A 26,296-nucleotide genomic window follows, 5' to 3' on the forward strand; every position below is an offset into this window, starting at 1 on the left:
GAGAGAGAGAGAGAAATTTGTTCAGAGGGAACCAGCAACACAAAAATACGTGGCTCCAATGTATTAGTTCTTTTTAAAAAAGGACCATCTTTGCTATTGGCCTTCACGTCTTTAAGAGAGGTCACAGACAATTGTTTAAATATCTGAGAAACAGAGCTTAGGTTCAAATGAAAGTGCTATTTTGGAAGGTGTTTTATTTACTCATCAAGTGCCAAATGCTACGTAGGAACTGATGTTTTCCTGCCCAATGTTGAAGCAAATGGAATGCACTCATGTGGCAATTTTCAGGCAGATAAACCTACATATAAAGGTGTGGGGCTTAATTTGTGTGCAGAGGTTGCAAGGAAGGAAAGAGTTACTTTGTAGATTTTAAAAGTGTTCCTGCAGCACTCTGGATTTGCTAATTCCATGTTTTAAGAAGAGATTGGGTAGCCAGGAGAAAGAAGCTCACAATTCTCAAGTGAATGGAAAACAAGTAACAGATTTTTTTTTGGTCTGCAGTATTCTGAAACATTGGCCTCAGGCTGTGTTGGTGTGTGGCTCAACAGCAATCAGAGGTCATAATTTCATTGGTGGTTAGCATCAGGTTTAATTTTTCTAATATGTTACATTTACCAAAATGTCTGGTTTTAGTTATGCACATACATTGCCTGAAACAGCTTTGAGTAGATTGAAGTCTGAAGGTACCTGAAAGGCTATAAGAACATGTACAGAACTAAACATGGTAATTGTTTCAACTACACTCCTTTTTAAATATGCAAATATTTTCCACCAATTCCACTGAAGAATAACATCTAAAAATAGAGCATGCTTGTTACAATACAGCAACATAAAAAGTAAATTAATTTGTTGGTTTTGCAGGTTTGCTTGTTTTTTAAAAAATCCTCTGGCACAAATATTTTTTTTGTATTGTAATTGTCAAATGAAAGTAAACATAGTGGCAACCTTCTTTCATTGTAGGAATGTGACCAAGTTCATATCGATGATGTTTCATCAGATGACAATGGCCAGGACTTAAGGTAAATCCATACTAAAAAGGAAATACTGAAATAAATAATAATAATTTTTGTACAGTTGTTCCTTTGGATCTTTTTGCAACTCAACTAAATTGCCCATGTAATGTTCAGTTGTTCTTGGTCTTGAATAGTCTGATTATTGTTATTTTTTTTAATTTCTTGCAACTAAATCAGCACCTATAACTTCGGAACAGATGGCTTCCCTGCAGCAGCTACCAGCGCTAATTTATGCTTAGCAACGGGTGTGCGTGGAGGGGTGGACTGGATGAGAAAACTGGCCTTTCGATACAGACGAGTAAAAGAAATCTACAACACCTACAAAAATAATGTTGGAGGCAAGTGGCCGTCATACTGCATGCTGCTTAATAGTCTCATTGCTTTCTGAATCTTTTTCAACATGGCTGTGTTTACTCAGCTACTTAGAGCTGCACACTTTATAGATCTGTAAGATGTGGTAAGTGATCTTAGCTGAAATGCAAACACTACAGTGCTTGCTCCTTTCCTCCCTGCAGGTCTTCTGGGTCCAGCAAAGAGAGAAGCATGGTTGCAGCTTAGAGCAGAAATTGAAGCTCTTACAGATTCTTGGTTAACACTTGCACTAAAAGCACTCACACTAATTCACTCTAGGTAAGTGGGTTCAAGCTGGGGCAGCAACACATAGTAACATGAAATATAAATTAGGGCATTTCCGCTAATGACACCATGTATCTTTACCACTAATATACATCCCCCCATAAAGCTTGTGCTTGTAATTAGCAGGAAGCTGATCTTTTAATCCCAACTGTAGCTCCCTGGAATATGAAAATTAAATTGGAATGATCTGGTGGGTTTCTATATTTGTATAGTGATGTTGCCCTAAAAGTGCATATTAAGAGTTTCACTTTTGCCTTTCAACAACCTAGTATTTGTTCTGCAATAGGGATGTGATTGTAGTGCAGCAGAGGGATGGGGAACCTTTGGCTTTCTGGAAGTGTTTGGACTACAACTCCCATCACTCTTGACTATTGGCCAGGGGTAGGCAACCTAAGACCCGTGGGCCGGATGCGGCCCAATGCGGACGGTCCAGGAATCGGTGTATTTTTACATGAGTAGAATGTGCCCTTTTATTTAAGATTCATCTCTAGGTTATTTGTGGGGCCTGCCTGGTGTTTTTACATGAATAGAATGTGTGCTTTTATTTAAAATGCATCTCTGGGTTATTTGTGGGGCATAGGAATTTGTTCATTTTTTTCCCCAAAATATAGTCCGTCCCACCACATGGTCTGAGGGATGGTGGACTGGCCCACGGCTGAGAAAGGTTGCTGACCCCTGAGATTGGCCGTGTAGGTTGAAGCTGATGTGAAAGACATAGTTCAGCAACATTTAGGCCAAAGTGTCCCCACTCGTGGCATAGCAGGAGTGTCTGCAGCAAGGGAGAGAGCAGGCAGGCAGATAGGGGTGAAAGGGGCAGTTTGTAATTTGGCGGCTAACTTGGGAACAATTACTGCTTGCCCCAGGCAAGAAGACAACAAAATTGCACCTCTGACTCTATATAAGTGTGATTTCACAAACCATTCCTTGGCATATCTTTGCCAGTGGAAATGCCCTGCAGGTAGAGGTGGTACATATGGTGGAGGAGGGTCTGGATTTCTGCTGGCATAGAACGGCTTCCACTGAATCCTTTAGCCAGCAGATTTTCAGTGTAGGATTGTGCCCTTAGTCTTGTTAATATAGCAGCACCTGTCTATGCTGCTCTGCCAGTGCAGTGTCCCAGCGCTGACATGCTTCATCAGAAGAGCAACAGCTTCAACAACAACAGGTGTACTATATAAATGCTGTTCCTCTGCCTGTGGACGTTTTCTAACTATGGTTCAGTCTGTCTCTCCTACCTTTCCCTTTCCCGGTTTTAAACAAGGATAGTAATATGCTTGTAAAATGGCAGTCTTTGTTTGGTTTATGAAAGATACTTTCCCTTTCTTCTAGGACAAATTGTGTGAATATTCTAGTGACGACTACTCAGCTTATTCCAGCTCTTGCAAAAGTCTTGCTATATGGCTTAGGTGTAGTATTTCCAATAGAAAATATTTACAGTGCAACTAAAATAGGTGAGTTATTTTTACAACAAACAAAACCTATTTCCTTGAAGCTATAATTTCAAATGAGATGGCACAATGATTGAGATAGAAGTGTCTCTTTACTAATACAGAAACACATGCTTTGTTTACACATGCAACAGACTTGTGCATCTTTCAGAATTTCCTGGGGCTCTGGTTATTAAACTAAGTCTTAATAACAAGAAACATTGATTAAGTCAATTTTGAAAATCTCATTTAGTCTGCCCTATTAATCCATCTGCCACTCATTTTGTGATGTGTGCTTCTAATCTATCTCTGCTCATAGTTCAATGCTTAAGGAGAACCTTATAAACAATTCCACATTCTACTTGTTTATTTAACTGTACAGTACATTATTCCACTAAAATACTAAGTCAAAAGGAGACTCCGGAACTGCTTCTCATGAGCTATTTTTATATATAGGCCAGTATCCAAAGAGCTACCTTAGGAGTGCCCAAGAGCTTGTTTACACCCACTGAGATTGTTGATTCCCCCCCCCCCCTTTGAAAGCTGATTTGCCATACCAGAAACTGCCCTGTTAATCCTCCTTTAAAAAATGGAACTTTCCCCTGCGGCTTTGGGAGCTACTATTAAAGGAACATAATTCTGAAATATCATGTAGTTCTTTTGATACTAATCATTGTGTATAGACAGAGATATCATCATTCTGGGCAATGTCCTTAAAATATTATTCATTTTTATAGTGTTTTTTTGTGTACAAAGTTCTTCACCGTTCTGATTTTAGGAACGCAGGAAGCCACCTTATGCTGAGACTATTGGTCTCTCTAAGAGCTCAGTATTGTCTACACTGACTGGCAGGCACTGGCAGGGGTTTCAGACAGGGGACATTATGAGCCCTTCTTGGAGGTGCCAGGGATCGAACCTGGAACCTTCTGCATGCAAAGCAGATGCTCTGCCACTGAACTTTCTCTACAACAATCCTGTGAAGAAAGTTAGGTTGACAGAGATGCATTTATATCCAGTCACTGCTCAGTCTCTACCTAGAAACATAAGCTTGGATCCAGAGTTCCTAGGAATGAGTTCTGCTCACAGGATGCTCCTGCTGAAGGAAGGGGGTGAGGTGATTTATCACCAAGTTCTCCTTCTCCTGTAGTGTCATGTGTCTCCTGAAAAACTGTTTTGTAAGGTTGGGAGTTCCTCTAGATCAGCATGAGAGGTGGCACAGAGGGTCCAGTGGGAATTGGCAAAAACTGCCTTCACATCCCTTCCTTCAGAGATAGCCTTCACTAGATCTCAGTCCTTTCTGTGAATAGAAGGAGCCTTTCTGTTTGATGAAGGAGCACTCTGGTTCCAACTAATTATCTTCAAAGCTATGTGTGCAATTACCCTTCCTTATCCCATTCATAGTCATAGAATTGAAGAGTTGGAAGGGACAATGAGAGTCATCTAGTTCAACACCCTGCAATGTAAAGATCTTTTTGCCCAAAGTGGGGCTCGAACCCATGACCCTCAGAATAAGATCCTCATGCTCTGCTGTTTCATTTCACTTCATTTTGCCCCTGGGTGCACCTATACTAGCCATTTCATATTCACATACATACACAAGTTCTCTTCTCAAAACCATGAGCTCTGGGGGTTTTTAATTCAATAATTCCGAATATTTACATGGGTGCACACCAGTAACTTTGATAGCGTATGCAGAAATAGTAGACTTGCCATGCCACTGAGTCCCTTCCCTGGAAGAAATTGTCAACGTGAGAAATAGGGACCTTAGTGAATATCCATGGTGAATTGGTAGATTTGACCAGCATTGGCTTAAAATACCAGAAAAGTAAGAAGCCAGGGAAGGGAAATAAGTTGAAGTGTAGGCTACATCAGAGCCTTATGATATTTTCAGTGACCATTCATGCAAAAAAAAATAAGCTAATGCCAGGATAGGGTTATTGGTATAATATAAAATGTTTTTAGCTGCACTAGTTGGTTTCTTAAAGTAAAATGCAACATGGTTTCGGTTACACCACCTCTGGTGGTTTATGCTTTTTTGTTTTTAGGAAAAGAAAGCTGTTTTGAGCGCATAATTCAAAGATTTGGAAGAAAAGTAGTATATGTTGTTATAGGAGATGGTGTGGAAGAAGAACAAGGATCAAAGAAGGTAATAAGTCAAGGTTTACATTTCTACAGCAATGTTCCTTTGAATTGCAGGTTCTAAGCATCTCATTAATACACAATCTTTCCTGCTGGAGGTAATCATGTAGAGACTGGGCAGTCATCTGTTGGGGTGGCTGTAGCTCTGGATTTCATGCTCATGGATTTTATTAGTTTTCCTGTGTTATACAGAACTGTGGTTTTTAGGTTGATATGCCCCCATGTTTCTTTCATACCAATGGGCATGATGTGACACAACAGCTGATGTTATAGACATTTTGCCACCCTTTTTTAGCATGTGAGCTTCAGTTCACCCATGGAAACTGGGTAAGAACTGTATTCTGGAATACCGCCCTAAATTTCATCACATGAGCAGTGGTGCTGTGATCCATGAAAATCATGGGGAAATTACTGTACAAAACTCTCATGATTTTCTGGGTTAGCAGGGTTGCAATCTGTTTTTTTCCTGGAAGCAATTAACATGGAAATGAGTGCTTAGATTCCTCTGGATTTCCAGTAGTGCCTTTTACATTGTGTGAAAGATCAAATAAATCCTGAAGATTAACAGATAAGAAAATTTCAGGGAAAGGAGGGGAGTGTTATCTGAACACCATGTGCATTTGGGCCATATAAATGACTTACATTTATTAAGCCTTCTTGCCTAAATGAATTACATTTTTAAACTAATATCTAAAAGTAAGAGAAATATCTACATTTTGATTCATTTTTATATCCTGTATCAGGGGTGGGGAAGCTTTGGTTTTCCAAATGTTGGTAGACTCTGACTCACACCAGTGCAAGCCAGCACGGCCAATTGTTAGGGACAATGGAAGTTGTAGTTCAGTAGCATCCAGAGGTCCCCCACCCTTATTTTTTATTAATAGTACTGAATTCCATGTGCTGGTGATTAAAAAGTCCTTTGCCAAAAGAACTGTGCACTTATATCAGTGCCTAATCTAAATAAGCAGTTTCTGGAAGTTTCCTTCACAAAACTTTTACATTTGTGGAATGGACAGATAGTACAAAACATCCTCCGGAGGCATTCCTTTCATGTGTTCTTTGTTGCCGGAAGGAATTTCCAGTTTAGGACAGAAGGAAGCATCTAGATTTTCTCCTGGCAAAGCAACAGTGAATTCAATGGGATTATATTAACAAGGAATTTTGTAACTATATGTATTTGTGCCTAAGAAAAACATCTTCCTGTGTCTACATCCATTCAGATTCTTATCTCACCTCAAAAATACTACTTTTCAAGCTCCCCGTGACTATATTTATATGCCTTTAACTTAAAGGTCTCAATTGTGGCTTTGCCCCAAGCCCAGAATAATAAAGGACACCCTGTGGTTCTGTTAGTCCCATATCTGCCGGCAGGGAGACTTTCCTCCAATTTTTCCTGTTCTTTTGGGGAGAGAACAAACTGTGCTGGCTCTCTGCCCACCACAGCAAATGCACTTTCTCTGTTTTGTTGACCTAAGCTGGCACAGAGTTGCAGGGAGAGGCGAGCTGGAGCCAGTGCTGCACCCTTTTTAACACATCTATGGCACACCACTGCAGTTATATAACCAAAGAACTTCATGCTTCCTTTTTAACGTAGACCGAGCTTTCAGAATAGTTAAATAGCTGAAACTAAAATAAAAAAGAGAAATTGACTTTTGAAGTGAGCTGCTTTTCCATACTATGCAAACTAATTTCACACAGTCCCAGTTGTTCCTTGGTTCAAGTGGTCAAACCAGTTTCCCATCCCAACCACCAGCTGTCAGTCAAGTAAACGAAGCAGCTATCTCCCAAAAGCCAGCTCCTCCTCCACTGGCTAGGTCTAGTTCCTTCGCTGGCTATGTCTCATCATCCATTGCCTAATGCCAGCTCAGATTTGATGCTGAAAACACTCAGTGCACCTTTAGGTATTCCTTCGTGAGGGAGTAAGTGAACTGGAAAAGTGGTGATGGTATGACACACAGTTATTCTCAAGCATTCAAAATTGTCAGTATATAAGACTGACAAATGCCATTGTACATTTTTTTGAAAAAAAAATTATTTAGAGAGTTTAATGTGTAACACCAGAAAACACATTTTCCCTGTGTGAGTTGCTGCCTGGCCAACCAATCAAATACTCTATTCCAGATCTGTTTCTGATGACAGTGGCTTGTCTGTGCAGTTTATTAAGATGGTGTCAGAAAACAGTTTACCATCTAAAAACTTACAGATATTACAGACAACAGGGGAACAACTGGCACTAGGGATAATAGCAGCATTGATGGACTGGAAACTGATGTGGTTCTACAGAAACAAGCTAAAGGGCAGAAAACTACAAGAAGGAAGCTGCTAGAGGGAATGACTTGTGGTTTCAGTTGTCTCTGTACTAATGCACAGAGCATGGGAAACAAGCAATACAAATTTGAGGTAATACAGGGTGGTAAATAATAGGCATTACTGATATGTGTTACTGAAACAGGGTGGGATAAGGCTCATGACTGGAATGTAGAAATTGAGAGGTATAACCTGTTCATAGGAATAGAACAAATGGGAAGGGTGGAGGAGGAGCATTATATGTAAAGGATGTGTACATCTATCGGGGGAATGCTGTGGGTGTAGTGTGTCTTGATTTCAGTAAGGCTTTTGACAAAGTATTTTTGCAAGGAAGCTGGTAAAATATGGGCTGGACCAAGCAACTTTTAGGTGGACAAAACTATAAAATCAGTTGCTTGAGGAACTGATGTTTTTTTCATATATTACCATGTATAACAAAAATTATTATACATGTTGTAGTGTGTTGAAAAAACTAGATGTACATAACAGAGAGCCTGTTTTTTTGCAATCTTAAACCAAACCTGTCAGAAAAAGAGAATGTGCATCCTTTCAAATGCACCATTTTTAAGGCATCCCTTTTGATTGATTAAAAGAAATATGTTTCACTCAGGATGCAACACACTCTTATATTTCACTTGTAGTGAATAAGTCATGGCATTGTCACCTTTACATAAGCTGTTATTTCCTGCAGACTCATTTTATAAGACAATTAAAATATTCAGACTAAGCAGTAATATAAAATGGGGGAAACGTATCTGGACTAGTTCATAGAACAGCTGATGCAGGTGGGATTATGAGGAGTTCGGGATACGATGCATAGAGTTCACTGTCTTTGTATTTGCCTCCTAGGAGAGAGATTGTTGTGCTAGGAAATCCCTACACATAAATGCTATTAAAATTACATATAGAACCTAGCAGTAGATGTTTACTGGAATATTTGGTCATTAACCTAAACCATTCCCAAATTGCAGTCTTCAGCTTCTTCATTTGCAAACAGATTCAAATACATTTGGGCTCAGGTTCTTTTTATGAGTTTGCAGTAATATAAAATTAGTAATTGCCACAGGGGGGATATGGGACAACTTGGAGCATGTTTACTTTTCAAATAGCAAAGTGTGCAAAAAGTATTGAGCTTTGTTCTATGTAGAACAGTAAGAAAAGAGGATCACTGTGTAAACTACTAACAATCAGTGAATCAGTAAGTTTATGCCACGTTCTGTGGCTGTTGTTACATTGTTGTCTGTTGGTTCGCTCCGAGTTTTTGCTTAGGACTTGAAACAGAGATGTGTTGGGGCACAGCTGAGACCACTTTTGTGCTTTTTCCACACTAGAATATGTTGATTTTACATTTGTTTTCTGAAAGCAACACTGTAATGAATTCAGCTAATGTTCCTACACAAGGTACCGACATGCGCTGGTTTGAAATCAGCACAGACTGTGCTTTCTACAAGAGAGGTTGCATTAACAAAGTGGCAGATGAGAGACAGGGGTAAAGCACCCAAACTCAAATGCACCCCACTGCTGCTTCTCTGCTGAAAAATCACCCCTTCTTGATATCACAGTTTTGTTACATGTGTTTCTGTGCAATGTGTAGCTAGACCATAAGGCAGCTTCTAAATCACCTAGACAAAAATCATAGCTGTGGATTGACATGATAGCTAAATAGATGCTGTCCAAGCATGCTGTGTCTCTCAATGCCAGGTAGGTGGGACAGAAGATACTGCAACAGCTGTTACCTTCATGCCCTGATTTCAAACTTCCCAGAGGCATCTGGCTAGCTGCAGTTGTTGACTAGATGTACCCAGCAAAGTCTTGTTTTGTCCTTAGACTCTTAAACAGGAGCCAGCCTTGGAGTACTGACAAATATGGCTGGAGAATGAAGTGGATTAACTTGGGCAATTTCCCCCCTTCTGCTGTCACTCAGGGCTTATGCTGGGCTGCTTCATCTTTCCCTTTCTGACCACAACCTAGGTTCCTAAGTGGAGTAGCTTGAGCCCAAGCCCTGGGTGAGCCAAAGGACAGCAAAAAGGCGTTGGGAGGAGGAAAACACAGCCCTAACCAGTCCATTCCTTTCTTTGCCAGAAATCTCCATATTTCTCTTAGACAGACTCCGACTTCCTACTATTAATACAAGAGCTGCAGGAATGGCTAGTAGATAAAATCAGGGTTTGCCCCATTTATGCCATATAGATTGCCTCTTTCTCTGGTCTTGCTCACAAGCCAAACCATGCCTTAGCATGAACATGCAATAAGATTAAGCCTGCTTCACCCCTCCCCAATTGCTTTGCTGCTAAACCCTGCTGAGCCATGCCATAACCTTGCTTAGTGTGTCATCCAAACACAGGCTTGCGATTTAACTCTAACTACATGCTGTAATAAAGATTCATTCTTGTTTTACAGATTGTGGCTAGTCTGGAGAAAGCTAACCCATAAACTTAGGTGTGGATGACACCCTAAGCCAAGCCAGGGTTTTGCTTGGTGCAACACAGCAGCAAAATGACCACGGAGAAGCAAAGTTGCCACAGCTTTCTCTCCAGGAGCACACGCGTTTGCACTTAAGTCATGGTTTGCCGCAATGTGGCATGCAAGCCAGGCTCTCATATTATAGCAGTTTAAGATTTAAAAAAAGGATTCAGCTATTTCTTGCATACTCTAAAATGAACTGTGCACATCTAAAATAATAGAATCCAAAACATACTTCACTTCCTTTACATTTTAAATGTCAAATATTTTCCCATGGGATAGCTTGAATGTTTTCTCTCTGAAAGGTTATGGCTATCTTTTCTTATTATTTGTATAAAATATTTCACTGACATCAAAAGTCCTGCTTTTATAGCTTTAGGGTAGTATGGTTTCCCAATCACATTTTCACCTCTTGTGAATGATATTTGTGTATTTCCCTTCCCCCACCCCAGTTGTTCATATCTTTGGTTTATTCAGGTGTCTTGCAAACACACTTGTAAGTCCAGATTCAAATTTTCCTTTTATTTAACTAGTAGAATGAAACGTAAACATCCATCTTTAAGATATTTCATTTGGGAAATTTGTTACAATGTTGTCAGGGAAGAGTTAGAAGTTTTCAGTTTATCAGAGGGAGAAAGCATTCCCCAAGGGGGTGAGGGGAGCAGTGAATCTAATAGAAGGGAGCAAGAGGAACAACAGGGAGGGACCGGCTGTTCACAGGAAAGGCAAGGGTTAAGTTCTAGCTCAGATTGGGAGGAGGGGAGATACAGGCCAGCTCTAGCCAGGAGGTTAGAAAAAAGAGCGGGAAAACGAAGGGAAAGGCGCCTTCGCCATTTTGAGGGTGGCTGGTCACGGAGAAGCAGAGCTCAGAAGGTATCTGAAATAAGTGACTCTGAGGAATAATAGTTAAGAACTGTTTATAAGATTATTTTGTTAATACACAATAAAAAGTTATAAAAGAATAAGAAGCGTTTGTGTGGTGATCTGAAGAGGACAATGACCAGGCCTGACAGAATACCTTCTGAGCTCTGCTTCTCCGTCACCAGCCACCCTCAAAATGGCGAAGGCGCCTTTCGAATGCACCTAGATCCAAGTAAACGTATGAAGGTAGAAACTGATGCCTCTGATAGGGCTATTGGGGCCATTCTGCTGCAACAGGACAAGGAAGGGGACTGGAGACCCTGTGCATTCTACTCTAGAAAATTAAATCAATCAGAACAAAACTACACCATATTTGATAAGGAACTTTTAGCTGTGCATGCTGCCTTTAAAGTGTGGAGACATTTTTTGGAAGGGGCGTCACATCAGGTGGTGGTACAAACAGATCATAAGAATTTAGAGTATTGGAGAACTGCTAGACAGCTAAACCAAAGGCAAATTAGGTGGGCGGAGTTTTTTGCTGGGTTTAATTTTAGGATTGAGTACATACCTGGGCATCAAAACGTTCATGCAGATGCGCTATCGCGCAAACCTGAGTATATGGAAGGAGAAGCACCTCCCAAGTTGCGAGAAATGCTGAGATCAGATCAGTGGGGGTGTTCAGCCGTAGTAGTGGACGGCAGGGAATTCCAGCGATTGACAGTAACAGATGAGTTTGCACAAAAGAAAATGGAGGAACTGAGAAAAGGTAGAGGGGAAGAGGAAGGTTTCAAGGAAAAAGGTGGATTGTTGTACAGGAGAGGGGTGCTGTATGTACCTGCAGGTGAATTAAGAGGTAAAGTGTTGAGGCAACATCATGATAACCCGACTGCAGGACATTTTGGTAGAGAAAAGACCCTGTATCAGATCACACGGCAGTTCTGGTGGCCAAAGTTGAGGGAGGAGGTAACGCAATATGTAAGAGGTTGTGAAGTATGTCAACGAGCAAAGGCACCCAGAGCAGCTCCTGCAGGGTTGTTACAACCTATGCCCACGCCAGGAAGACCTTGGGATGTGGTGTCTATGGATTTTATAACAGATCTACCATCATCGCATAGGCATACAGTGATCTTTGTGGTGGTTGACATGCTAACCAAGATGGCGCATTTCATACCATGTGCCAAAATTCCGACCGCGCAGGAAACTGCAAAGATGTTTTTAGATAATATTTTTAGGTTGCATGGTATGCCATCACAAATCATTTCAGATAGAGGGGCCCAATTTACATCACAATTTTGGAGGAGGTTAATGCAGTTACTAGATGTGGAGCTAAGCCTCACGTCGGCGAGACACCCGCAAACCAATGGGGAAGCTGAAAGAACGAATGCAACACTACAACAATATCTGAGGTGTTATGCTGGTTATCAGCAGAGCGGGTGGTTAGAGAAGTTGAGTCTAGCAGAGTTTGCGTATAATAATGCAATGCATGTGTTTATGGGCAGAGCCCCATTTGTGGCAAACTATGGCTTGCACCCAAGGGCATTCCCAGGTCAAGAGGAGCAGTTAGCAGTGCCAGCAGCAGAACAAATGATAGAGGAGTTGAGGTGCATTCATGAGATATTGAAAGAGGATTTGGAAGAAGCTAAAGAGGCTTACAAGAGAGCTGCAGACAGGCACCGGCGAGTTGGGGAAGAAATCCAAGTAGGGAGCTGGGTATGGCTATCTACCAAGGGACTACCAATACGAGGGAGGTGTAAAAAGCTAGAACCAAGGAGATTGGGACCTTTCCAAGTAAAGGCTCAAATTAACCCAGTTGCTTTCAAGCTTCATTTACCTGAAAATATGAGAATACACCCTGTATTTCATAGATCTTTATTGTCAGTGTTTGTACCAGCGCATAAGTATCAAAGTTCAAGGGAACCACCTCCTTTTCCCACCATGATGGGGAAAGAGGAGACCAAAGTGGAAGAGATATTAGACTCGAGAATAAGTAGGAGGAAATTACAGTATTTGGTTGCATGGAAAGGGTTAGATGAGTCTGAGAACTCATGGGAACCAGCATAAAAAATTAACGTTCCAGAATTGCAGAGAGAATTTCATAGAAAATATCCCCACAAGCCAAAACCCCATAACTGGCACCTTCAAGAAATTTTTGAAGAGACAGATAGCGAGGAAGAAGAGTTCATAGGGTTCAGTCCTTCAGAAACAGAGGAGAGTGAGAAGGAGGAAGGGGGGCTTAGGGGAGGGGGTGATGTCAGGGAAGAGTTAGAAGTTTTCAGTTTATCAGAGGGAGAAAGCATTCCCCAAGGGGGGGGGAGCAGTGAATCTAATAGAAGGGAGCAAGAGGAACAACAGGGAGGAACCGGCTGTTCACAGGAAAGGCAAGGGTTAAGTTCTAGCTCAGATTGGGAGGAGGGGAGATACAGGCCAGCTCTAGCCAGGAGGTTAGAAAAAAGAGCGGGAAAACGAAGGGAAAGGCGCCTTCGCCATTTTGAGGGTGGCTGGTCACAGAGAAGCAGAGCTCAGAAGGTATCTGAAATAAGTGACTCTGAGGAATAATAGTTAAGAACTGTTTATAAGATTATTTTGTTAATACACAATAAAAAGTTATAAAAGAACAAGAAGCGTTTGTGTGGTGATCTGAAGAGGACAACGACCAGACCTGACAAATGTCAACATGAACAATGCTAGTATAATACGAATCACTGGGAGAAGGTTAGCCAGAAAATGATTTGGGCAACACAGTGATACATTTTGATTCTTTGCTTTAATAACCTGTTTAATTCACCTGCCAGAAAGTTTTAAACAAGCATGTTTTCGCAGCAAACAATACACTATTAAATGTGTTGTCACCAAATGCTGCATCATTTTGGGATATGTGTCTTGTGGACAAAGAAAAGATTTTCTCTATCTCCGTAGGTTTCCAGTTTAAGAAACTAGCTTTCTTTCTTTCATTCTAAGAAAAAGCAGTTCAGATTTGCTTCTTTAATGAGGCTGTTCAGCTATGTATTTTAGTACAGATTTTAAAGGATTGCTGTGCTGAAGAAATATCAATTATGAAACAGGAAGAATTATATACTTAGGAAACCTCTGAAGTCATAACCACACTTAACAGGGTTAAGCACTATTGAATTTCATAGGACTTACTTCCAAGTAGACATGGTTAGGAATGCAGCCTTTAACCTGGGTTTCAAGGACAGCTTATGGATTTCCATATGAACAGTGGGGTCTTTCCAGTCCACCTTTCTACTGCATACCTATCTTAACCTCTGAAAATCTGTTCTTGGTGGTTAGGAGAACCCTCTGAAATGGAATTCCAGCATGATGCAAAGGAGTGCAATTTGAAATGAAAACTGGCATTGTGCTACTAATGCACCACACCCATGAGTCGCAGCACTTCATGCTTTTGCAGTGCTGTTTGGATTCCTGCTATTACTTTTTTATGTTGGGTAGCCAACATGGGAGCCACCAGAAGTTGCTGGGGTCCAAATCCCAACATCTCCAGCCAGTAAAGCCAATGGTCAGGGATGATGGGAGTTGGAGTCTGAAAACATCTGGACGGCGCTATGTTGGCTATTAATATGTTGTGTTTTGTGACGCTCCCCTTCTGTAGGTCTTTAAACACCATATCATATGTAGGTGCACCAAAACAAACTAGGTTGTGTGTCTCTGTTGACAAAAACCTCTTTAATCCAGTGTAGAATTTCTGAGTGGAACAGGGAGGGAAGGAAGGAAGGTGACTTTTGCATATTCATTCCCTCCTCCCATGTAGCCCCATCAGGGTCCCCATCGGTTCCCTTGGAGGACCTTATGGACAATTTGGCAGGTGATGCAAATGACTGCAGTGAGAGGGTGAATCAGTGAAAATAGCTTCCTCCTCATTCTACTGAATTAAAAAATCTTCCATTCGTGGAGGGACACCACTGGATACAACCCAGTAAACTTAGTTTCCTTTGCCAAGTAACCATCAACAGCCCTGATTTAATCTACCCAATGTTTGTTGCATTCTTTCAAAGAAAAAACTAGGATGTCTGACCACAAAGCCACTGCCAGCTATCAAATTAGTCTCAGAGAACATTAGTATGGAGCAAGAATACATAATGCAGCTTAGTATGTCTTTGAAACCGAGGAATATTTTATCACACTTCTTCCCAATATGATCTCATAAGTACATTTCTCACCACACTGTTAAGTCATCCCATTCTTTCCTTGGGCATTGGCAGAAAGAAGCTACCTGTGTGGAGGTGCTGATGCTGCCGACTTTGGCCCTATGTCTTGTCTTGTACTACAGCTTTTACCTTCTGGCCACAGGGGGCACCTGGCTCCAGCTGTACACTTGTAGCTCAACAGCTAGAATTCTTAATAGAGAATTTGGGTCTGCATTTGTAGTAAACACTGTGTAGAAAAAAAGAAAGGGCAGCTAAGCACTGTGGTTTTTTGCATTTGCTTTATATGGTCTGTTTCAATATGTCCTGCCTCTATAAACATCCTAATGTTTTGCTTCTGAATTTTATGAAGTATTTTTAATGCTGAATCGATACATTTTTGCAGCCATTCTCGCATTTTCATCTGCCTGCTTTCCAATGCGAAATGGGCCAAGCACAGCTATACTCGCAAAATAACATATAGCTTTGCGTCCTTACATTGTGTTTTTATTTTTCACAGCATGCCATGCCATTCTGGAGGATCACAAGTCACTCTGACCTTATGGCCCTTCATCATGCCTTGGAACTGGAGTACTTATAGTAGCACTTTGTAACCCCAGAACTTCCCTGGCGCCCACGGACAGTGTGCCTGCAACTTGTGTCATTGCTGGGCTACAGAAATTTGTGATTTCATCATGTTGATGTACAGCTGCAACTGGTCTCAACCTTTGCCCTAGCAGTAAATGGAGGAGCATGTCTCTCGTCTTCAGAAACAGCTGTTGATTCTAGTACTGTGAATCTAATGAAAACAAGCCATGATGAGAATGTTTAACAGTGTGTCCTTATCACATTCACCACATTGAAACGTTCATACCTGTGAAGAGACTGGGAAGTGCTTTGTGGTTTCTAGATTCTTCATTGTGGCGCACATACACCTTCTTAAATACAACAAACTTGATTGCACAACAAAAGACTGAGCTTTTTCTTTTCTTTTTAAGAATCCCATGCATACATTTCTTGAAAAGGTTTACTTTCCCCCACCCGCACCCCTCTCTTTCTCTCTCCCTCTTTTAGTTTCTCAGACCCAGGGTACTCTGTAAATCTTTACTTATTTATGAACAGACTCTGTTTTGGCACCATCACCTAAATGTGGAAATGTATGATAAATGAAAGGCTGTAATGAGTGTTTGCCTTCTGATAACAAATTGATTTTGAATTTTAGCACATTGCAAAGTAGTTTAAAGTATGTCTAATTTAAGCAAATAGGTACATCACTGAGACAATCGTGTACAGGAAGAATGTTTTGGTGTAAATTTGTAATGAATGGATGACGTTTTACATATTGTTTAGGCAAATACTATTGAAAGGTAGTAATGGCTTTTTGGTGAAATATGAGGCAGTGTATGCACAAACTATTGTGCTGTGCCTTATGAAAGTATTGTGTATAAATATGTAGATAATTGATTTTTTTTTTTTTAGATCAATTTGTCAAGACCAAAAGCATGGATGTCAAGTGTCAATAAGGAATCACTTTTTACTCTTTCTGTTCTTTCTTCAGGTTTTTTCATTGGCAAATCTATAATATCTAAACATACCTCCCCTACTTGCACCATGCCCATCATGGGCTTCTTGTTTACATTTTGTACTTGCCTATAAGTGCAAAATATATGGGCCTCACATCAGGTTAGAATGGTTTACGTGTTTAAATTGCCAGTTTTCTTGACAAAATACCTATGTTTGATGAAGGCTTGATCTGGCTCTGTTTCAGTGTGTTTTGCCAAAAGAAGCAGCAATTTAAATACACATGTGTACTTTCAACTGATGTCATTTTTTGCTCAGGTATTATACCTGAGTACAAATAGTATAGTCTTGAAGTGATCTCTTTTGTTTAATTGGCTTTACTGCTAAACACTGAATGTGGGAGAAGTAAATAATTTATCTATTGATTCCCCACTCCCCAAAAAGGTAGAGGACTGGGTTTTTTAAAAGTATGTCATGTAACATATCTTGACTTATAGAAAAATCGGAACAAAGTGTTCATGCACTGAAAAACTAAAATTGAATGCAACCACTTTATTTTCAAGTGCAAAGGGAGAGGTCTTTCTGAGATCTAGTGAGTACATACTAAATTAACTATGGTTCATCAGAAACTTATTGCCGTCTCAGTCCCTTTCTTCTCAAAAAAGTAATAATTTTTTGCTTGAATATTTAAAATGCTTTAAACCTCACACAGATCTGTTGAAAAACGGGCAGAATGTAATGACAGTTCTAGTTTCGCAATGAGCAGCTGTCAAGCAAACTGATGTAACACTGTGATAACCTAGTAAAATATCAGGTGGATGGGGCAAAGCATGGCTGTGAGTCTTGGTTTGCATTAGCTGTTGAAACAGTTCATGCCCCCAGCCTCTCCTACCTTTATTGTGAGAGTACCCCCCCCAAAAAAAGTGGCTTACAGTAAGTATTGAAATTATTATGCAGCTCAAAAATAAACACTGATTTTGTAAAACCTTCAAACTTTAAGGATTTTGGCACACAATTCTTTTACCTTTAGGCCCACAGTATGAAATTAGAAACTGGCAAATGTCCGGTGCATCCTTAATTTTAACCAGGAACCAGATTTTTCTATTGGTCCATTGCCGGCAATGGGCATAGTAAAAATAGTCATTGCCAATTTTGTTAAGACTGTTTGTAACTAGCTTCTATTACATTTGAACTGTTCCCATCTTCTGTAACATATGAAGATCATGAACAATCTAGTCAGTTTCTTTAAATATTATCAATGTGATTCTCTTCACCATGGTTAACATCCTCTTCCCTCCCCACAGAGAATTCCTCCCTCCTGCTGGTAACTGGGGTAAGGTAATACATTAGCATCAATGTCATTATGGTTAGGGGTAACCAGTTTCCTCAGTTGGGTTTACTGGGCTGCAATCCTACACTCTTACCAGGGAGGAAGCCCAATTGAACCCAGTGGGATTTATTTCTGAGTACATGCACAGGATTCTATTAAGGTGGCAATGTGAGATTTGCAGATCAGAGGGTTGGGAGAAGGGAGTACCTGATCCTACAACCTGCCCCTAATCTTGTAAATGTGGTTAAGGGAAGGCCTTTGATACAGCTGCATGTGGTTAAATGGCTCCCCCCCTTTTTTTTTGCCTAAACCTTGGTAGTTTTTTTTCATTGGTGTCTTTGTTAGACTTCAGCAGCAGTTATTTTAGTCTTTTCTTAAAGTTCTTGTTTTTTGCAACATAAACCAGCTTTTAAGCCAGCTACAAGCAAACATAGTAACTGTGAGGTAAACACCCTATTTTTGTGGAAGATGCATACTGCTGCTACACTTTATAATTATGTTATGGATTGTTTCAAATTGTTTGATTTTAAATATGCCCCCCCCCCAGCCTTCAATAACTTTATGTACCAAGAGCAATGCAATTCAGGGACTACTCACAGTCTGTAAAGTTTAGCACATATACACAAATCTTTTAATGACAGGGGCTGTAATTAGTATGTTCCCCTTTTTTTGCTTTAAGCAAAATAGAGATGAACTTCCCCCCCTTTGTTTCAATTTTTTGTAGTCAACATGCTGACTAAAAAAAAGTTTGTCTGGGCCTTATTGTACAAAAAGTGTGTTGTGTCCACAACTGTGTACAGAAATTTTCCTTCCTTCATTTTGTGTTTAAATTAATAAAATTGATTTGTGACATATTAAAGAGTTTTATCTTAGATGTATTTGATTTCTCCCATCCCTTAATACATATTTGTTCAGACTACTGCTTACAGTTGCCAGAGATTTGCACCTGGGTGTAGGAAAGAAAATTCAAGTTCAAACATCCACTTATTTTTTAAGTTAAGCTACACCCTATCGGCATAAGCTTTTCTTGTAAGGAAAAATATGCTGCTCTTGAGTTCCCTGGCTGAAATTTAGGTTACAATATTAACAAAGAAAAAATACGTTCTCATAATTCAGTCCCCAAAAGAATTGTGTGCTTCAAAATTGTTTTATTTCAACTTCCCTTGGAGTTACAAAGGCCAACCCAAGCATTTGCTGTGTGTCTCTTGGCAAAGTTGCACAATATTCATATAGAAAAGGGCCTGTTGAGGGCTAAGCTAGTCTCCTTAGAGTAGGAGATTTGATCAGGGCCTCAGCAAAAGAACTTAAGTGGTGGGCGGCAGGACTCATGAGAGAAGGTGTTCCCTGAGATAATCAGGACCCAGGTCATTTAGGACTTTAAATGAAAAAGATGGCATTTGAACTGAGCCTGGAAACAGTCAGTGCAGTTGCTCAAAGCAGGTAGTAACTTTCTGTACTGATAGCAGAGTATATAACCCAAATTGTGGGGAGGAGGGTTGGTAGTAGTTCATTTTGAAAGGCGACACACACAAACACACACACACGGTTTTTTGCTCATTTACAAAGCTAGTTTCACTTCTGTTTGTTTAAAAAGAATAAAGATCATTGCTGGATCCATATTGGGAATATATGAAACAAAATGACAATGTAAGCACTGACAGGTTGGTTTGAGAGTTTAGCCGATGTTATACGTACCAAGTAATCAGAAACAGAACCCCAGACCACAAATCAGAAAGCAATGCAAATGCCTACAAGACTACATACACCAATTCAAAAGAAATGCCCACAAGGTTTCAACCACAACAGGAGATAGCATGACAGCAGCCCAAGGCAAGACTTCATCAGTGGAACAGGCAGATCATCCTGCTCTCTGTTGTCCAGCGAGTTCTTCTTTGAAGCTGCACCTTCAGTTGACACAACTGGACCTAATTGTGTCAGGTGTTCACATTCGCTTACCTTCTCACCCCCCCTTTTTTATCACCCTCCTCCCCTTATGCTAGAATTTTCCATTCCCTGTCCTTGCAAAAATTGACTAGTGACCTCACAGGACGTTTGTAGGGGGTTTTTTTAGCTGATGCCTATACTGTGAGATATACCCACACAAAACGTATCTGTGCTTACACAAAGTGCCTAGGTGTAAGAAGTTCCCTTAAGATCCAAAGGCATGATCTTTAACCTATTTTTCTAATGCCCCTCACCATCGAGCTTGAATATCTCCTCATTGTTTTCTTGACCCTTCCCTTGTATACACATTACTACCTCTTTGTTACCTTCCAAATCCTGCCAGCTCTGCATAGCTCTGGTCCCAACTTTTTAGCATCCAGTCCAGACATGATTTGCATATTCCAACCATCTGTATATTTTTGTTAGCTGCAAGCGTTAAGTATAAATGTCACACTGATTCAGAGCAAATACTTTGCTCATGTCAGGGCAGTTTGACCAGGATAGAGGTATGTGTGTATAGAACAGGAAATTAAAAGTGATGTGATTTGGCTCAGGTGTCTCAAAATGAGATAAATATTTTATTTTAGCCCATAAAATATTTTCAGTACACAGCACCATGAAATTCAAAGAAGCAAATAAAACATTCTCATAAGAAGCATGCATACATCAAATTAATGGTTTATGCATACAACCAGGGATTGGCCATTTATGACAGTTTTTGGAAATTGAACAGGAGACAGATATGCTTATATACTCCATCTCTTCTGCTTTAGGCATAATAGGTAATGGTTGTGACCAAAATAGTAAAGGGTAATAAATTGCCATGTAGGATTCTCATAGTCTAAGGCTACCTTCTTCAATTAGTCCTCCCATATATGCTACAGTGGCTCTACGGGATAGGCCTCCTAACAACAGATGGAGTGGGAGCCTTTCTAGTAGGGCTGAATTTCAACTAGTCCAATAAGTCATATGGTTTTTCTCCATAGCAACTCATGGGAGAGGCCTTGTTGCTGAGTGATGTAGAGAACAGGAAAATGGAAGAAATACCTCCATGAGGTCCAATATAAAATATGTAGGGGACAGGAAAGAGTGTGTGGCTTTGAGATTTTGAGGAGGGAATTTTTTGAGGAGGGGATTTTTTAAATCTGACAACCCAACCAGATGGGAGGGGTATAAATAATAAAATTATTATTACTATTATTACTAAATTGCTTGAAGTTTTCAGCATGAGGCCTGTGCCCCATTAACCCCAGTGGATCAACCCGCACTGGTACCAACCTCCTGCAATTGAGGACGAACTTCACTGTCATTGATCTGGTCTTCACAACGTATTGGGTTGGGAAGCATCCAGTTTTGGGGAAGATGGTTATCATACCATTCCATGGACAATTCCCTGGTGAGGCTTGGATTGGCTGTGGCTGATCCCTCTCTCCCCCCTGCCAGTGGGATGGGGGACCTATTAATATGGTCCAGCTCAGGAGGTATTCCTGACTGCTCTTGGGGAGCTTCCAATGATTTGGCTGGCACACCTGTTGATGCCTTAGTCTTGTTGTGTTATGTCAAGATGAGGAGGCCTCATCTACCTCCGCTCTCCGATCTGGTGCAAGTTCTTGGTACATTGAGGAGTTCGAACTATGAAAGAAGTTAGAGGCACATGTGGTGCAAACCCAGTAGTGAATGCAACTCAACAAAGGTTAGAGGAAGGGGGATTAAGAAATAATAATATTAATAATAATAGTTTTTATTTCCATGTTGACCAAAATGCCTTTACAATGAATGCCAAGATGTGCCACTTCCACTCTGGAGCACTTATGGTCCCCAATATCTGTTTTCCTTTCACTTGGTATTGCACCATGGTGCTATGCTGCAGTTGGCAATAGCTACAATGCCATAACCCACCAGAATGCCTATATTACACAAATCCAATTGAAAACACACAGAAACATAATAGGCAGTATAGTAACAATTGCAAAGTTATTTAGTAGAACTACTTCTCAAAAATGAGAGACCACTTCTCATAATGTCACAATCAAACTTGTGACATAATATAATAAAAATGTAACTTTTCGGTTGACCACCAAGTCCAGTATGTACAAAATACAAGTCCTATACAGTGGTACCTCGGGTTACATATGCTTCAGGTTACATACGCTTCAGGTTACAGACTCCGCTAACCCAGAAATATTACCTCGAGTTAAGAACTTTGCTTCAGGATGAGAACAGAAATTGTGCTCTGGCGGCAGCAGGAGGCCCCGTTAGCTAAAGTGGTGCTTCAGGTTAAGAATAGTTTCAGGTTAAGAACAGACCTTCAGAACGAATTAAGTACTTAACCCAAGGTACCACTGTATAGTCAGTGCCATAGTACATTATTTTCTAATTTCTTCATCTCTCTTGTATTTTTCTGTCTGATGTATTCCTTAGAAGAGTGGCATGAAATAATCTTCTAAGTGTCCAATAAAGATGATTGGGTTGGCAGACAAAAGAAACTGGCACTGATGGATGCTGGCACAGGCAGCCAAGACAGGGATTCCTGGATATTCCCCTGTTTCGCCTGAAGGGGCTTCATCAGCTGTGCATAGTTATATAAACATAGACACTTTGTAGTATGATAGCTACATAAATTCCAAAGTAGCATACAAGGATATAAAGAATGTACATACCGGTACTATATGTAACAGCTACATGAAGCTTATTTGTAATGAATTCTCAGTCGTGGTGAACCAGTAAGTCTGGCTAAGGCAACATATACGGCCTATTATGTTTACGTGTGTTTTCAATAGCTACAAAGCAGCACCGACTCACAGCACTGGACAGCTAGCGTGCTTTGGGTCAACTCATGGTGCCACATTTGTGTCACTGCTTTGGTAAGTTGGGTCCCATCCTAGCACAGTCATTCACAGTAGACTACTAGGCTACACAATGAGCTTTTAAAAAAGAAGTCTTGTTAACACAATGTTAAGGCATTATTTCAAATAAAACTTACATTTCTATAAAGGTACCACTAATCAGTTTGTCATCTGGATTTAAAAACCATGTGTTCAGGAGGATTATCACCAGGAAGCTGGAGGCTTACAAATTCCATGTCCTTGTACTCTTTAGAAAGAATACCACAAGCATGCAAAGGAAAGCCACAGTTTGAGAATTAAGGCTGTGTGTCATGTTGAATAGTCTCTTTTTTGCCAGCATGTTTTGAGCATTACTCGTATAGTTAAAGAAAAGCCTGACCAGAGACAATTTTAGAGCTGAAAATCATGCCAGATACACAAGTTTTAAAGCTTAGACTCCATACTGAGACAGATGAAAGAGTGTTTAAGCAGCTTTGGAAAATATCCAGAGTTAAAGATTTTCCTATACGTTTCAGGTACTTCATTCAACTGCATCTAGAATGGAACAAAAGATATTATTGTGTGATTGAAGTATTAAATTCCTATTGTATCAAATACCAGTGCTGTGACATTGGAACATTGGAACTCATTAAGAGGTTAAAGTGAGAGGCTATGTTTGCAGACCCTCCAAGCGTTCCTATTTTCCAGGGACATCCCTGATTTAGAGAAGCCGTCCCGGTTTCCGATTTGATCCCAGGATGTCCAGCTTTTCCTTAGCATGTCCCTATTTTCATTAGAGAAATGTTGGGAGGGTATGGAGTTATCTGATCCCCAAGCTGTCTTAAGGCAACCCTGTATAGGGAAGTTTTGTTTAATGTTTAATGTTTTATTATGTTTTTATATATGTTGGGAGCTGCCCAGAGTGGCTGGGGCAACCCAGTGAGATATGTGGGGTATAAATAGTAAAATTATCATTATGGAATGGGACGTCCTTATTTTCATCAGAGAAATGTAGGAGGGTATGTGTTTGAAACACCAAAGGCAAATTTTATAGTGTGAAACCATTTAACAGTCAAGATTCTTCTTGTTCAGGTAAGCACTTGTGCTGTTGCACAGGAGAAAAGACAAAATGAAACACAATTCTCCAGTAAAACAGTTTGCAAAACATCTGAAACCGAATAAAGCAACAATTGATTTGATGGTTTCGTCTAATTATGTTGTAGCGTCAAATGAAAATATTTGAACTCAGGCTTAAACATGGACCTTTATGTGAAACATGCTCATTATATGACAGCCTGCTTTCTCCGGGACTCCTGTAGATACGATACACGGTTCTTCAGTGAGGCAAAGTGTACAAAGACCCTCAACTGACTAAGGATATTGAACAACTATCATCCTGGTACATGTGCCTGCAGTGGGTCTTGAACAGCTGAGGGATGTCAGAGAAGCATTTGGTTAGGCATCAAAACCTGACTCTAACCAGAGGAAGTAACTACAGGATAAGTAGCCACACCTGCCAAAAGTGCCGATAAAAACTGTGCTCTTCCATCAAAGGCTCTAGGAGAGCTGTCACTGCTGTGTATAACTGCCTTAATCTTTCTTTCCCTCCGCTGTTGTTTCACCCTACCCTCATGTTCACAGGAACCAGGTTTTAGTAGCATTATACTTGATTCCGTTCAAGCAAGAGTAATTTGGAAGAGAGCAGATTGATTTATATGAATTCATCTCTCTGAAGACTTATTGTGTAGCCCAGGGTGACTTTCTGGGTTGCATCCAAACTAATAAAGGAGGCCCATTAAAATTAATGGTCCAATGTTAGTCATATCCCTTAATTTCAATTGGTCTACTCTGACTAATGTTGGAGACAACCCACTGCGATCATTCAGTCACCATCTGTAAAATGGGAATAATGGCACCCTACTTTAGAGGGGTGCTGAGACAGCAAACAATAAAACTTTTAATTTTTCTGTATATAAATTACTTGGAAAAATTATAGCTTTGTTGGAAAGCTTGAAGTCTCGGTGTCAAGCTTGAACACATAGAGTAGCTAAAAAACTTTACTCCCTCGCTGTTGAAAAACTACCTTGCTCACTTTAAAACATTATGTATTTCTCTCCTGTTTTAGGGACTCCTGTTTCAATAGTAGACCTGTGCATTGTGCCTTTGGAATGATTACCTTGATCTGTGTTATCATTCAAGTCCCCATCTGAAAACATCATTAATTTAAATAGAGATTGAAATAAAATTCCATTCATGCTTAACTCTCCAATGTGGTTTTGAAAAACCTTTCTTCTTTAGCCAGTCTTATGTTACATACTAGATGGTCTTTGCTTTGACCACCTCATAAAAAAGACTCATAAATACTTTTCATGTGTTACCTAAACTAGCGGTACTCCCTAGGGCACAGCGCCCTTTAAAAACATGTATATTTCTTTGGCATTTCTAAGCCAGTAGCAGAGGTAAAGATATGTTTTAACGCAGGAAAACCATGCTCTGATACAACAACCAGATCACACTTTGTTTCTACTCTTTGTTGGCAAGAATAAAAGGTGTGTATGAATATACATATGGAAACACACACCACACACATATATAATTTGATACTGTCATATAGATTTGTTGATATCTAGATCTATTGTTTATTTACGGAGGGTTGCACTCAAATACTATGTGTCCATGTGCCACATTACTGACATATACCTTCTTTTGAGGCTCTCCAAGATGCAAAAAGCATCCCTAGCTTTTTGCAATGCAGGTACACTCACTCACCTCAACAAATTCTTTCCTTCAGCACTGACCCTTCTTGTTTTTGCAGCAAGTTAGAAATCTTATATGGAGAGCATAAATGGAAAGCTCTCTTGTATGCCATGGGCAGCAGAAGATGTTGGTGTTAGTTGATGTTTTGCATTTTACATGATGGTATACAGAAAATATGCTATCTGGTTCGGCATTGTTATATAAGCTGGTTTATATATATTTCTGTTATTGAGTTACTGAGGATTGGATCCCAAGGTGCACAGTGGAAGAGACTTGGATCCAGCAGAGCGTTTGCCAAATGAAAGGGAGCTTCAATTGCAAGGGGAAGCTGAGTGCCCCCTTTTCTGTTCACCTCTGAATCCATCCACACAAAGCATCTCACAGCAATTAAATTAAAATATAATACAATTAATGTTCAGTACCTAATGCTGCTTCAGGTGTTCCAATCTGGAAGCATGATGAAATGTAGCTGCTGCCTCATTTTCCAAAGTTCAGTTTCCCACATTTCTTCATCAATTTGCAGAAATTCACAAATATCTGTCAGTACTTCATTGCATATTTCTCCCAATACACACATATTTGCAAGCAAATTTCCATGATATCGTTGGTAATTTTTCACTATTGTGTGCATTTAAACCCTACTTTCCCTGAATATAAGCATTTTGTACACACATTTTGTTTGGAAACCTGCATTACAAAATTCAGAGAAGTGAAAATTTCAAAGGATAGATGCATTTTGGTTTTTGGTTTTTTAAAAAGTACAAATTAGGCAGGTTTGCAGTAAAATGAGAAACAAACCACAAATTTCCCTCCATCCTAGTTGTAATTAACATTCTAATGAGCAAAATCCTATGGAGGTTTACTCAGAACAAATACCATTGGCTTCAATGGGTCTTTTTTCCTCTTACTGCAGTTGTTATCTGTTATAGCC

The 26,296-nt window shown here is 40.1% G+C and overlaps 1 protein-coding gene across 27 annotated transcripts in view; it reads left to right on the top strand.

The window, feature by feature from the left end:
* Positions 1–18,698, top strand: part of EYA1 (EYA transcriptional coactivator and phosphatase 1) — an 86,827-nt gene extending 68,129 nt beyond the window's left edge. For 26 of the 27 annotated variants that reach the window (XM_053395892.1, XM_053395891.1, XM_053395873.1 and 23 more), the window contains 6 exons: positions 961–1,019; positions 1,191–1,351; positions 1,529–1,643; positions 2,979–3,100; positions 5,122–5,222; positions 15,509–18,698. In XM_053395892.1, coding sequence (XP_053251867.1) covers positions 961–1,019; positions 1,191–1,351; positions 1,529–1,643; positions 2,979–3,100; positions 5,122–5,222; positions 15,509–15,589 — 639 coding nt within the window. In that variant the 3' untranslated portion in view covers positions 15,590–18,698. Of the gene's footprint in view, positions 1–960; positions 1,020–1,190; positions 1,352–1,528; positions 1,644–2,978; positions 3,102–5,121; positions 5,223–15,508 lie in introns of those variants that run through there. The other variant, XM_053395896.1, reaches the window with a different exon arrangement.
* The last annotated feature ends 7,598 nt before the right edge of the window (positions 18,699–26,296 follow it).

This window comes from Podarcis raffonei, chromosome 7, assembly GCF_027172205.1.
Source record: "Podarcis raffonei isolate rPodRaf1 chromosome 7, rPodRaf1.pri, whole genome shotgun sequence".
NCBI lineage: Eukaryota > Metazoa > Chordata > Lepidosauria > Squamata > Lacertidae > Podarcis > Podarcis raffonei.